This window comes from Bombyx mori, chromosome 2, assembly GCF_030269925.1.
Source record: "Bombyx mori chromosome 2, ASM3026992v2".
In the NCBI taxonomy this organism is placed as follows: Eukaryota; Metazoa; Arthropoda; class Insecta; order Lepidoptera; family Bombycidae; genus Bombyx; species Bombyx mori.
Window position 1 is genome coordinate 233229 of NC_085108.1, and position 14761 is coordinate 247989.

Sequence of the window (14761 nt, forward strand, 5' to 3'; positions counted from 1 at the left end):
ATAACTACTGGTGGTAGGACGTCTTGTGAGCCGTTTTAGTTTCGGTTTGAAGGCTGGGGCAGCCGTTGTACTTTAAAACTGAGATTTTGAAGTCGTCGTGGCCTAAAAGATAAGACGTCCGGAGCATTCGTGTTGAAGCGATGCACCGGTGTTCGAATCCCGCAGGCGGGTACCAATTTTTCTAATGAAATACGTACTCAACAAATGTTCACGATTGACTTCCACGGTGAAGGAATAACATCGTGTAATAAAAGTGAAACCCGCAAAATTATAATTTGCGTAATTACTGGTGGTAGGAACTGTTTTGAGTCCGCGCGGGTAAGTACCACCGCCCTGCCTATTTCTGCCGTCAAGCAGTAATGCGTTTCGGTTTGAAGGGTGGGGCAGCCGTTGTAACTATACTGAGACCTTACAACTTGTATCTCAAGGTGGGTGGCGCATTTACGTTATAGATGTCTATGCGCTCCGGTAACCACTTAACACCAGGTGGGCTGTGAGCTCGTCCAACCATCAAAGCTATAAAAAAAATAAAAAAATCAGAACTCAACCCTCAAGGTGAAAGGCCGCATTTATGTTGCTGCTGTTTATAGGCTTCGGTGTCCACTTAACACCATGTGAGCCGTGCTCTCGTCCACATCGTTTGCAAAAAATTTGTATAATGTAATCTCTTCAGTTTTCGCGATTTCAATTGTCAAATAATCATCTCGCACAGGAATGGCACTTGTGCAATGATTAAGTTAAATAATACATGTGGTTTAAAAACAAAAAACAAAACGGTTAAATAGTTTTTTGACCCTGGTTGATCCTGGTCAGGATATCAGAGCGAACTAACAAAATTATTGTATTGTCTGTAGATACCAGAGTATTTCAGTATTGACTACGGGCACAACACTTGCACTGCATCTAACATACGGTAAGGTTGAATGCTGCCGACCAGAGCGGGATTCCCACTTCTGCTGTTGCGAGAGTCTATAGTTTAGCCGCAGTAAGGAATCGATAATCTATACTTATTTTAACAATATTATAAAGCTGAAGAGTTTGTTTGTTTGAACGCGCTAATCTCAGGAACTACCGGTCCGATTTGAAAAATTATTTCAGTGTTAGATAGCCCATTTATTGAGAAAGGCTATATAACATCACTTGGCACCTTAAATAGCTCCTAAACATTCTATTATTCAAAAATATTTTCACTTCCTACGTAAATGAAGTCGCAGGTAAAATTTAGCGTTATGTCGAAGTAACTATTCCACGCGGAGGGAGTCGCGGGCAAAAGCTAGTTATTCATAAAAACGTAAGGATCACAACCAATAGAGTCGGAAGTCCCTCAGAGTTTCTTATCTCAGGAGAGTGCGCTCCGAATGGGACAGATGATTAGCGATGAATCTTCAGACTTTCCTAGGGCAATAAGACGGCTATAGAATTAACTACCGTGGCGGCCCAATACTGTTCCTTCTGTGAGCATTGCGTTGCCACGGTCAGGGCTACCCAGCCCTCGATTTAGAAGGTATATTTTATGCAATTTCTTTAATTCAATACAATACAACTGTTAGGCACTGTAGGGCCGAATTCGTGCGCCTTTTACACATACATAATACACAAGGAATTTAAGCTAAGTACACACGGCTTCTTCATAATACAGTGCTGTATGTTTTCCTTCTCTGCACATAATATCGGTTTTATTGTTATTTAAAACCGTAATATTATTTATGGTCATTATTATTGGGGAGTCCAACACTCATATAAATATTAGCCTATCCATTAAGTACATATATTTTCTACATGGATACCAAGCTTCAAGTCAATCGAATGCATGGTTCAGTAGTATAGATTAATAAGACAACTCCATTTAGCCAAGAAATGGCCAACTCTCTCAGTTGGCGGCCGACCCACAGCGGAGCCCTGACGACTACAATAAAATCACCAAAAGCCCGGTCGGTATTCACGCGAGCACGACCCGATACTAAATCCTGTTTACGAAGTGTTATTATTGAAAATTTCTTTGTGCAGCGGTTTAGAGCACGGAATATGGACACACTTTATTCCCGTGAGTTTTTGATTTTTATTACACGATGTTATTTCTTCACCGTGGTAGTCAATCGTGAACAATTGTGGAGTACGTATTTCATTAGAAAAATTGGTACCCGCCTGCGGGATTCGAACACCGGTGCATCTCTCGACACGAATGCACCGGACGGACGTCTTATCCTTTGGGCCACGACGACTTCAAGTCATTGCAATTTTAGTTGCATTAATTTATAAAATATGTACATATTTATAATTTTATCTCATAAGATCCCATATATCGCGATCACATATTGAAAGTTAATACTTTTTGTTTTTTCAGCCATTAATTGTCGAGTGTGTGTTACAATAGGTATCCCGTCCGTGTGTTGTTGGAATAGCCCCTTATACTACCAGCAAATAGGCAGGTAAAAGTTACAATTTAATAAAATATACGAGACGTTGGATAAGTATAATTATGTATGTAGTAATACTAGTACAAAATTATAAAGTTAAATCAGAAAAATCCAAAGGATCGAATAAAATTATCCAGAGAAAAAAACAGAATAATTAAAAATAACAAAACTTCACTTTTGACCGTAAAACAGAAAGTATTATTGAAGAAGACATATTTTCTATTAAAAGTTCATAACTTTAGTCCAAAAGTAATAAAATATATACCGCGCCCAAGCCGTACACATCCTCATAAATTTTATTAACAACCGCTCTAAAAGCGTCAGAGAGACATAAATACTTACTAAACTTAAATTAGGTAGATTTGCAAGATAGTAAATAAAACGCTTCAGAAACTAAATCCAAATGTAAATAATTTCCTTATTTTAAATGACTTATGCCAAAGTTCTCGAATATTTTAACTTGGCATGTGCAGGCAAGCTCACAGTTACTTGAAGACAATGGATCGATAATAAATGCCGTATTTTACATGAAAGGAGCCTACCTTGAACGTATGTAAACAAATGTAGCGACAGCCACAAGAATATCCAGTTTCTCACGCCGTAAGCTACGATCCCTGTCCGAAACATGGTTCAAACCAATAGAAGACCACTGCACTAGAGGTTTTAATTCATAACTATCACATTTTCACATAAAATCAAAAATATTTATGTTAAAGTTCACAGATAACGAATTCGGAGCGATACTACGCGATCCGCCATTTTCATGTCCACTTACGTTCGGAAACAATTCGATATTGAAAGGGCATTGCCCGGGACGAAACGGAGCGCCCTGAAGTTAGTACACTTCGTTGATTTCTGTCAAACGAGAAATGGAATTGGCAATGGAAATTCTGACATACAATATGAAATTCGAAATCGCTAGGAGACAAAACATTTAAAAAATAAATATAATCCGTGCCAACCAAAAATACGTATAATCCTTTTATCATTCGTTACATACAATTGGTACTTCCACAAATAAATATATAAATTCAGATCCAAGCAATAATAAAACGTTATTGTCATTTTGACACATTTTAAAAACTGACGTGATAGGTATCAACAAATAAAGTTTTTGCAATCTTATTAACTTCAAATTTCCAACCTGCTTTACATGCGTATTTTAATAAACATTAAACATTTCGTTCACAAATCGCTAACCGCAGTCCGCGGTAGTTTGTAATGGAGCTAATATACTCTATGAGACGCAAGCCACTTAAATGTGAACCTCCGCACTTCGAAAAGTAAATAGTTTAAATTTATATCAAAAGTTTATATTTCTATCCAAATTTACTAAAGTTTACAAATTCTTCTTCTTCTTGCTTCGGTTTCCTCAATACTGAGGGTCGTGACCATCTCCTCGCAACAAGAGTTTACAAATTAAGATATCTTTAACGGCAGTAACATCAACTTATTTTTTAAGTTACCGTTGTTCATGATGCCTTCCATCATAAGAAAACACTAAAAGGATAAAAATAACAAATTAAGGAGAAAAGTAATAGGAGACTGCTCAGCTCATGGATGTATATTATAAAAAGAGCTGACTTTAGAACTTATCACATCTACATAAAATTCAAGTATTTTAAAATAGTCCCATGCGTTCTGTGTTCTGTTTGTAAAACATTATTTCTGTTTCTTGGTGTTACATAAACTCAATGCTTAATAATGTTGTCTATTTCTAGTGTAAAAGACTCTGAAGTAGTCCGACCAATATGTACAATATCATGTGCAAATATCATAGCATTCTCATCACCGACAGAGCTTAGTGATGTGGACGGAGCAACATGGGGAGGTCATGTGTATGTATGTGACTTAGATACCCCATGGAACAGTCACAAAGTTACAAGTACAGCTTATCCTGTAAGTGTGAAATAGTAAAAGTATAATGAAACTATGTGATACAGATCAGTTATTCAAAAGTGGTATAATTTTACAACCAAATGAGCTCTTTATGTATTAACACTATTAATGAGTTTCCATATCAAATAGTAGACTAGAACCCTATGTGGCCAGGTTTTGTTCGCATAAGTGAACAGACCAGCTCACTCACCAAGAGTTAAACAATTACGGGAGATGATAAACAGTGTCAGATGATCGTCATTGCCTACCATCATTATGTTGGAGAAATATTCAGTGAGACTCTTTAAACCTTACACACATCTACATTAATGCTATCAAATGTCAATCTGTTCATATTATCAATATTTTAGGATCTACAGTAATTGATTTCACTGTGGTTATGATATGATTTACTCATGATTTACAGATATGATTTACTCATATTTGTAACTTCTTCATAACTTAGTATTTGTGATGATATATGCTTCTTACTTATAATTGATATCCACATCAACAATTTCAATTATTTAACAAAATGATCTAAAAACTAGTTTATAGCAGTGATTCTCAAACCCTGTGCTGCCAAAATTTTGAAGTTTGCTGTCAAATTTTATACTCAAATGATGACCATACTATTTTATACGGTCTATAGGTTCGGAAAAATACATTAAGCTATCTAAAAGTTTGTATGGAAATACTCTTACAACTTTGTTTCTTTATGCAACTATGTTCTAATAAAATAATGGATACAAATTCCAGGTGTCAGCTCTAGAGTGGGACCTGGAAGGCAAACAGTTGTTAGTAGCCACTACAGTGGGTGATGTGTCTGTCTATGGACAGAAAGACTTCCTCCTCAATGATTGGACATGTCTTTACAGTGCTAACTTCCCTGGTAAGATAAAAATTTAACTACCTAAGTACAAAACTAGTTATTTTAGTAAAATTGTTTATCTTAAAGCATTACGACTACTGCCACTTCTCTGATGTTGTCGTACACTAAATGCATTGCTATTTTAAAATCTTTAATGTAATTTTGAGTCAACTTTTTTAATTGATTTATGCATAGGGGTTGTTTGTGGTACCTAAGAACATATAAGATCAGATGGCTCTCTAAGTGCAAACTTAATTCAGCCCTTATTTAAACGCTTAGATAGTCAACATTTTCATATTCTGGTACCATCGCCCTGTCTGTTCTATCATGAGACATAATGTGGCTCCAATTGATGTTTGGGATAGCTGTCACTGCAACATGACTCTGGTCCCATGTCTCATGATGAGTGGTGGCTTTTAAAAATATTTCTTTGAATAGATCTTAATAAGTTATAAACATGTAATAAAGATTCTTTTCAAGGCCATATCAATAAAGATGTTTTCTTGTTTTTTATTTTTCATTTTTGTCAATAAATGACAAAATATTTCAGGAGAACACATAATCCAAGGGGCCTTTTTCCACAATGGACGTCGTGTGGTGGCCGTGGATAAAAAATCAGATGCGGTTATCCCTGAAAAAATACAAATGCTTCGGTTCTCTCCTACTCTCAAGGGATTCGGGTGAGTGTATCGGGAGCTTGTGCAATCTCTCAGTAGGTGCAAAACAGACTGCAGAGCTACTTATTGTTTCTGACAATTAATCTAATTATAAAGATAAAGAAACCTTTATTAACAATCTTAATGCATATTTAGGTACATACTATTAATGTAATTTGTCGTGATCGTGACATTTCTTCTTCCACGTAGAACCTGCAATGGCCTTTATGTTGTCTACCCACCTTTAGAACGGTAGTTCTTTTAACCAATCAGTTTCTAATTTAGCCCATTTTTTCTGTTTTGCTTCTTATTAGATTTATCCAATTATCCAAGACTAGCTTTTGACCGCGACATCGTCCGCGTGAAATAGTTCACAAATAATGGTTTATTTTAGAACAAATTTGGTTAGCATAAAAAACATTATGGTGAGCCAACCTTCACATATAGGCATATGCTGTCCCGGACTTTTTTTTAGGTCTTTTAAAGGGGAACAATTCTGTCATACATTATTTTAGCGAAACTTTAACTGTTTCCGCAGCGCACGCAGCGGAAGCTCTCAAAAGGGAAAAAAACCTCGATTTGGGAATATTCTTTATTGGTGCTTCGCTTGTATTGGTCTTAGCGTGATTTTATATAGCTTATATATAGCCTTCCTCGATAAATGGGCTATCTAACACTGAAATAATTTTTCAAATCGGACCAGTAGTTCCTGAGATTAGCGCGTTCAAACAAACAAACTCTTCAGCTTTATAATATTATTAGTATAGATTATTTTTATTCAAGAATAATATTAATAATGTTGTTGGGACCGACAGTGGCGTAGCTTGCGAGGGCGTGCTGGTGGTCACAGCCAGCGGTCTCATCTGTGTGGCAGTGTCCCCGGGCGGAGACTCGAGGACCGCGCTGGTGGCCACCGAAGGCCTTCGCCCCCACAGGGATCACGTCACCGCCGCTGCTATTTGTTATAAAGGTATTGTTAATCGCTTCCATTTCAAGGTATTGCTAATTGTATTATCAATCTATCAATTTTAATGTTTTCCTCCAATGGGCTTAGTGGGTAGTTTTTAATTGTGGTTGTCCTTCCTTTTCTTTATGTAATAAGGCTGATTCCGTATTCGTTGACTGACGTTATGTTTCAAAACCAAAATAATTTGCGAATGATTAAATAAATTGATTAGAAAAGTCATCGTGGCCTAAAGGATAAGAGGTCGGGTGCATTCGTGTTGAGCGATGCACCGGTGTTCGAATCCCGCAGGCGGGTACCAATTTTGCTAATTAAATACGTACTCAACAAATGTTCACGATTGACTTCCACGGTGAAGGAATAACATCGTGTAATAAAAATGAAACCCGCAAAATTATAATTTGCATAATTACTGGTGGTAGGACTCCTTATGAGTCCGCACGGGTAGGTACCACCGCCCTGCTCATTTTTGCCGTGAAGCAGTAATGCGTTTCGGTTTGAAGGGTGGAGCAGCCGTTGTAACTATACCGAGATCTTAGAACTTATATCTCAAGGTGGGTGGCACATTTACGTTGTAGATGTCCATGGGCTCCACTAACCACTTAACATCAGGTGAGCTGTGAGCTCGTCCACCTACATAAGCAATAAAAAAATTACCCCTTATCTCGCGAAGCGCGTGCGTGTGACAGTAGTAGTTGTACTGTGGACGTTCAAATCAAGGACAAATTCTGTTTCTGAAGATGAAATAACAAAGGGTTGGAAGTTTTATTTTATTTGATTGGTTTTGTTAATTTTAAGTATGATTCAATGATACTATGTACACATGTGGACTTGTTGTTGTCTGAAATAAAATAAATCATTCATTAAATTATTTATTCATTCATTCATTCATTTATTGAACCTAAACAACCGGTCGCGAACACGGTGGGCAGGTGGCAGCCCCGTGGTGGCGCTGTGCTGCGCGGACGGCTGCGTGCGCTGCGCCGCCGTCACCGTCACCCGCGCGCCCCCCGCCGCCCCCGCGCTCGCCCTGCAGCCGCTGCCAGCCATCCACCTGCTGCACGAGGACCCGCCCGGTAACCCCTCGCCGTCCGTGTGTGTAGCACTGGAGTCCCGGGTGCAACGCGGGCTCACGTACACGCTCCGTGTCCGCAGCTGCCGTGGCCTGGAGCTGCCGCGAGGACTCGGACTGCCTGCTGCTGGCGGGCGCCGCGCTGTCGCTGTGGAAGTGCAGCGAGCGGGCGCACCCCGTGCACAAGGTGTTCGCGAAGGGTGAGTGCCCCCCGGTAGCCCCCCTGGCAATACAACAGTTCCCTTATTGTTATCCAATACCTGACCAGAACCACCAGGGTTCCTTGTTATACGTGTTTTTTAAGTTTAAAAACTATATTTTTAATTTTAGTTTTATGAACAAACATGCACAGTCGGCTAGACACTCATAGACGATTTTAAATCGACATGAGTGCCCCCGGGTCGGCACCTCTCAAACGACTTGTCTTTTAAAGGTAACCTGCAGACCAACCCCACCGCGGGGGGCGGGCAGAAGGCGGCCGCGGACTGCTTCAACACCCTGGTGAGTGCGGCCACCTCGCCCCGGATGCATTGCCAAGTATGATCGGGCGGGGTCCAGCGTCCACGTGTGCCCGCAGGTGTGGCAGCGCACGGCCGTGCTGCAGCAGGAGGGGGGCCGCGCCGTGTCGGTGTGCGGGGCGCGCTTACCGCAGTCCGTGCCCGCCGTGCTGCTGGCCACGCCGCACGCCGTGCACTACAAGCCCAAGGACAGTCACGTGGCGGTACGTTGCGTCAACCTGTTGTATATAACTCCCGCTTAGTGCTGTTTATCTTCAGGATATTTCCTTTACTGTACACACAGTTATCATCTCATCTCTTGTTGGCAGTTGATCAGCAGGCCGGTGACGAGTCACGGCGCGGCGGACGCGCAGGCCGGGGGCGCCACTCCGCCCAAGAACACTAAATACGGTCCGGGGGTCGCGCCGGTGAGTGCTCCTGCCCGGCGTGACAGAGGGGGGACCAGTGGGGGGGCGGGCCGTCCTGAGTGTCCCTACTGTTGCAGGGGGGGGCGCGGTGCGCGCTGGTGTCGTGCGCGGCGGTGAGCGCGCAGGGCGGCGCGGCGGTGCTGGTGGACACGCACGGGCAGCTGCACGTGTACCGCCTGCCGCAGGTGTGGCCCGACCTGCTGCGTGAGTGCTCTCTTCCACACTACTATTACTTTCAATAGAAACTCACAAATCATATCTTTTTAGTTAACATTTTATTGCACAAACGGATAGGTGACCTAGGGCTCAGTGCGTACCAGGCCCATGGACGTCACCATGCGTCGTCGCCACCCGCCCTGAGGCGTTTGGCTTTCCTTTCGGTTGTACAGTAAGCGGCTGTTAGACTCTTCAGGCAGGACAATGGTATGGTAGTCAAAATGGTTATTCTTATTACAAAAAATGTCTTTAAATTGACATTTATTTTAATTAATCGAGATAAAGAAATACTAGGAGTGTGAGTGTGTCGGCGGGCGTGTTGCAGTGACCAACCCGGCGCTGTCGGTGCAGCTGGCGGTGAGCGCGCTGGAGTACGCGGCGGTGGCCGGCTGCGACTGTCTCGACGTGCTCATGGCGCTGCGCCCCGGCGCCGCCGAAACCGTCTACGAGAGGTAGCGCCACCACACTGTCGCACCGGAGGGCCGCTCCCTACTGTCGCACTGGGGGGGCCGCACCCCATTGCCACACCGGGGGCCGGGGTCCGCTCCATCTTCTCGTTGTGTCCGCAGGTTCACGGAGTCGTTCCAGAGACAGCCGCCGGCAGTGCAGCAGTACTACCAGCAGAGCGCGCTCAAGCTGAGGATAGCTCTGTGCAGGTAGAAGGGAGGGGACACCGCCTCCGCGGCTGCTATTTGAACAAATTCACATCGCGGCCCGCAACCTATCGCAAAATTCATTTTTTAAGTTAAACATGGGGTCATTGAACCTGGCGTCCAATTGAACGTAGTCGCCCCGGGGCTGCGGCGCACGTGAGCATTTATATAGTGAGCAGCTGTGACGACACCGCCCGCCTGCTGATGCACCCTCACTAACATCAGTGCTTGTGCGGGCGGGCGTCATTATAAGCTAATGTCATTAAAAGTAGTCACCGACTGAGTACGAGACTTGAGATTTAACACAAGTGTGTATAAGGGCAGGCTGTCGGCCCGGCTGACGGGCAGCGGCGCCTGGCTGACGTGCCTGCAGACGTGCGAGGTCGTGTGGGCGGCCGCCTCCGCCGCGCTCAAGCTGGAGGAGCGGCCCGACGGCGACTGCGAAGAGAACCACATCGAGCAGGATAAGGTGGGTGGACCGGACGACACCTGTCTTGTCGTGTCCCGATGTCCGTGGACTACACGGAGCTGGTTCGTCGTTACAGTTGATAGCGTCGCTAGAAGCGAAGGCGGAGGCGGGCGCGGAGCTGGCGGCGCTGCGCGTGTCGGTGCAGCGGGTGGGCGACATCGCCGTCACCGCGCTGCTGTCCCTCTCGCAGCAGCCGCACCACCAGTCGCACGGGTGAGCCGCTCGACACTCCGCCAACATTTAGTAACATTAAACCACATTACATTTACGCTACATCTTATAGTGGGCGGCCGCGGAACCCTTGCACATCACGTGAGTCCGTCCTGCTCATGGAGCCCAACAAACATATACTCACAACAGCTGGGGTAGTACAGTTGACGGGAGGGACTCAGAGCGGTGTTTGTGGCAGGTACGAGCTGTGGTCGGACAACGGCGCGGTGTGGCTGCTGCGCAGGGTGCTGGCGCTGTCCCGGGGCACCGGCCGGCCGCACGACGCCGCCGCGCGCTGCCTGGCCCGCCTCGCCGCCGCCGCGCCCGCGCTCAAGCAGGACCTGCTCGGTACCACGCACGCAGTCACACGCACATGCTACACGCACACATGTTTTTTTTATTTTTTTATTGTCGTATAGGCAGACGAGCATACGGCCCACCTGATGATGAGTGGTTACCGTCGCTCATGGACGTCAGCAATGCCAGGGGCAGAGCCAAGCCGCTGCCCATGTACGCACGCCACACACAGGCACACACATCACACACGCACGTACGCACACACGCACGCGCCTTTACTAGCTCTGAGTCGCGATACCACAAATTAACTCTACCATAATTGGAGCGACATGCAAAAATACATTAATCATATATCGTCATATTTGTCCCGCACAAGCTGTGTGCCCCCGGGCACCGCCGCGGAGCAGTCCACTGAAAGCTCGGAGCGTGTCCTGGGAGCTCTGTCACCGTCCGACCCCCTCACGCAGGGGGGCCGGCGGCAGCGCGGGGAGCAGGGGGCTCGAACCGGTGGACGAGCGTGGACCGTTGATGATGATGACCATATTAGTTTTTGTTTTTATGTAATAGAGGAGTGTGCGTCGCTGGTGGCTCAATGTCCGGGGCCGCGCGTGTGGGAGGCGCTCCCCCGGGTCAGTGTCTCGGCGCCTCACCAGAAACCTGGACCCCACTATGTAAGTTGCGTGCCCGCGGGGCCCAGGGGGCGTACATAGATGTACGTACCTGGTCCAGTGGGGCGGAGGTAGCAAGGATTCAGCTACCTGTGAAACTACAATTTTATTAATTCATTAAGTCAGAAATTTGGTTCTGAGTTTCGTATCTACGTATTCCGATGCATTTTGTATTTTCTCTCTGCCGGTTATAGTTTTATCATGTGAACTAGTAAACTAAAAAAGATACCCACTCACCCTTATAACAGAAATTGACGCAAAAAAAGAGCTCTCTCTCAGAGCCTCGCTAAACTTCAGTATCCCGCCAAAATTAAAATTAAACTTCAAACATGTAAATAACCATTCGGTCGCATAGGAAAGTAGTATTTTTTTGTATACTTAGAAAATATTCCTAACAAATTCGGTAGCCACGGAGGTCTGGCGTGGTTGCTACAGGGGCTGCTGGGAAAAATGGTCCAGGAGGAAACGTCCGGTAGTGTGCGGGCCGGGCGGAGGTCATGTACAATGTTTGTGTACAGGAGTCTTGTACTGACGCACCGACCTTAACCGTTGAGTAGTGTGGGGCTCGATCCAATATAGATAGTCGACTATAATAATTTAGTCGATTAAACTTGTGAACGATCAAAAATCAAAATAAATTTTAAAAAATAACGAAAAAGAGTATCTTAAGTTAATAAAAGCTAATGAATTATAAATAAAATATAAATTACACTGCCCTATTAGCGATTGAATGTTTATCGCCTTCTTCAAATAACATGTAAAAATAATGTTATCAGTTGGAGTACGGAGTAGAGCCTGATTCATTGAAATATGCGCCGGAGCCGCCCCCCTACGTGCAATGTGAAACTACACCCTCTCTAGCCATGGACTCCATACGGTAAGTGTTCAGAAGCTGTTGCCACTACACTGTGCTTATTTGTATACAGACAACAACATATTACAAATAACGAATAGATAAACATAATTAAAGTTAAAAGAAGTAAATAGCTAAAAGCGATATAACTAATTTTTTCTAACCACTCCCTATTATTTTCTAATGAAATACGTACTCAACAAATGTTCACGACTGCCTTCCACGGTGAAGGAATAACATCGTGAATAAAAATGAAACCCGCAAAATAATAATTTGCATAATTACTGGTGGTAGGATCTGTGAGTCCGCGCAAGTAGATACCACCGCCCTGCCTATTTCTGCCGTGAAGCAGTAACGCGTTTCGTGAAGGGTGGGGCAGCCGTTGTAACTATACTGAGACCTTAGAACTTATATCTCAAGATGGGTGGTGCATTTACGTTGTAAATGTCTATGGGCTCCAGTAACCATTTAACACCAGGTGGGCTGTGAGCTCGTCCACCTATCTAGCAATAAATAAATAAAAAACAAAAAAAAATATTTTTTTTTAAGCAAATTAAAAATACTTAGAACGGAATAAAATATAAATGTTTTAATTGAACCACGCAACGCAACAAGAGAAACTTCAAATTGTAACATTTAGCCGTACTGCATGCGCGGATCGTATTTTTAGAAACGTACAGTTTGTTAGAATGTAAACAAGAAATTGATAAATGTATTACATGATAATATATAATATCCGGTTGCGTGTCAGGTACATGTACCTCGGAGGAGGGTTGAGGCCGGCCCGCTGGCGGGGGTGCGCGCGCTGCGGGGGCAGGGCGCTGGCCGCCGCGCTGCCCGCCAGGCACCCGGCGCACAGGGCCTTCGACGCTCGCTTCGTCTCCAGCTGCAGGTCGGTCTGCGTCCACTACTAGAAGAGCTCTTGACCTCGGGGAGTCGCCGCCCCCTTGTTGTCATTTAACAGAGCGAACCAACCCTCGTGTCATGAAAGTTTAAACCCCGTTGACCAACTGTTACTGTTTTCAGATGCGGAGGAAAGTGGACGCTGTTCACAAATACTGAAATGAATTCAAACGATAAATAAACTTGCAAGTGAATGTGATAAATAATAAAATGAAATAACGTTTAAGTGTTGTTGTTTAGTTTTATTTTCTTAAAACGCTCGTTAGCGAACTGTGAACTTCTCATGATGTATACAACTTCATATTATCCGGTTGACTGTGTTCCGTGGGGCTCTCCATGGCGATTGGAACGTGACGCAGAAGGCGGCTGTTGTTATCGTTTCCGCCCCTGACTGCTTCCCGACTCTCGCATTAGACGCCTTCAGCTCTAGCACTAAGAGCAGGCTTAGGGACTAGTAACCGTATTCGTTGAAATAGGCGAAGAGTTCGACGTGCAACCTAAGCCATACGTCAGCCTGCTGAGTTTCTCAATGGATCTTGTCAGCGGGTCGCGATTCCGATCCGATTCATACGCGAAGCAGCTGCCCTTGGGTCGTTAGGTCTCCTCACGGAGGCGCCTGGGCAACTTAGCAAATCCCATTCCTCCTGGTAAAACTGAAAAGGCCTCCAGGCCATCAGTAAGAGAAGGATTAGGTTAACTTTCAGGAAGTTTGCGCCAATAACATCGTGCATTTAAGTCGGAGTCGCAAAAAAATCTATGAAATTATGTAATTACTGGTAGGTACCACTAACAAGCGTATTGTTGCTGCGAAGCAGGACTGCATTCCAAGAGAGAGGGACTCTATAGTATACAATTAAGATTTAGAGCTCATGTCTCACCGCTTACCACCGCGCACCAGGTGGACGTGGGCTTCTTTAATCATCAAAGTAATAAAATAAAGAGCCTGAAAGCTAATTGTAAGCAATTGAATTTCACACCTACGCACGAAGTGTTTTATCCCGGTTGAGGCTGTAATGTAGCACTACCATTCTGTGCTGAGCATTTCTAACTCGTTATGTTTGTCAAAATTCTACGAAGATCGATCTACGACACGATTGATCGAAGTTTTTTAAGAGTCTAATCGGGAAATCTTCTGCTTTGTCTCAACCAATCAAAATTCTTAATTCCCGATAATATGTACGGCACGTCACTAACAATAACAAACAGATTCTAAAGTGTATGTATTTTTTAAATCTACTTTAAGATGCATGGGCTTCTAGTGATTGAGGTTCACTGTGAACTATCACAGACAGCCAATATACAATTCTTGTCTATTTTTGCTGCACAATTACTTAGTATTTGGGTTCTAAAAATTGACTTAATACAATATAATTGAGACCAACACTACATTAATTCATATCTAGTGCTATAAAAACCAAGCTCGCAATAATTAGCATTATCACATTTATGAAATACTATTTAATGAAAATAAATATCAAATACTTAAAGCATTTCACACAACTTCATCGATCGCACCCTAATGATACATGGTAATAATTTTGTAGCAGGTAACTAATTTAAAATTTCCAAACTTTTTGTAACTTTTCCTGTAAATATGTATTTGCACATAGCAATTTTGATTTAACTGAATTAGATGACGATAAAACAGAATTTCGTAGAGTAACAGTTTGTCGACTAGTTCTGATTTAGTCGATGGAGTTAACGGCTCG

At 43.6% G+C, this 14761-nt stretch overlaps 2 protein-coding genes across 5 annotated transcripts in view; one reads left to right on the forward strand and one right to left on the reverse strand.

Annotated features, from left to right (window-relative positions):
• LOC101747166 (neogenin) overlaps positions 1-3344 on the reverse strand; it is a 96898-nt gene extending 93554 nt beyond the window's left edge. For all 4 annotated transcript variants that reach the window (XM_038015403.2, XM_038015401.2, XM_038015397.2 and 1 more), the window contains exon 1: positions 2960-3344. In XM_038015403.2, coding sequence (XP_037871331.1) covers positions 2960-3044 — 85 coding nt within the window. In that variant the 5' untranslated portion in view covers positions 3045-3344. The remainder of the gene's footprint in view (positions 1-2959) is intronic.
• Positions 3345-3482: 138 nt separating this feature from the next.
• Positions 3483-13283, forward strand: LOC101747027 (mediator of RNA polymerase II transcription subunit 16). The gene is made up of 20 exons (XM_038015410.1): positions 3483-3700; positions 4139-4316; positions 5055-5187; positions 5717-5846; positions 6638-6792; positions 7719-7862; positions 7942-8058; positions 8292-8359; positions 8436-8579; positions 8685-8783; positions 8861-8987; positions 9325-9451; positions 9569-9655; positions 9977-10121; positions 10198-10334; positions 10531-10679; positions 11196-11299; positions 12073-12173; positions 12901-13041; positions 13176-13283. The coding sequence occupies exons 1-20, from the start codon at positions 3639-3641 to the stop codon at positions 13231-13233; spliced, it is 2406 nt and encodes an 801-aa protein (XP_037871338.1). The 5' UTR covers positions 3483-3638; the 3' UTR covers positions 13234-13283.
• The last annotated feature ends 1478 nt before the right edge of the window (positions 13284-14761 follow it).

Coding starts and splice junctions, on each gene's coding strand:
- LOC101747027 (XM_038015410.1), top strand. CDS start 3,639: ATGGAGCTAATATACTCTATGAGACGCAAGCCACTTAAATGTGAACCT. Junction 4,317..5,054: donor TTACAAGTACAGCTTATCCT/GTAAGTGTGAAA, acceptor TACAAATTCCAG/GTGTCAGCTCTAGAGTGGGA. Junction 10,122..10,197: donor ACCACATCGAGCAGGATAAG/GTGGGTGGACCG, acceptor TCGTCGTTACAG/TTGATAGCGTCGCTAGAAGC.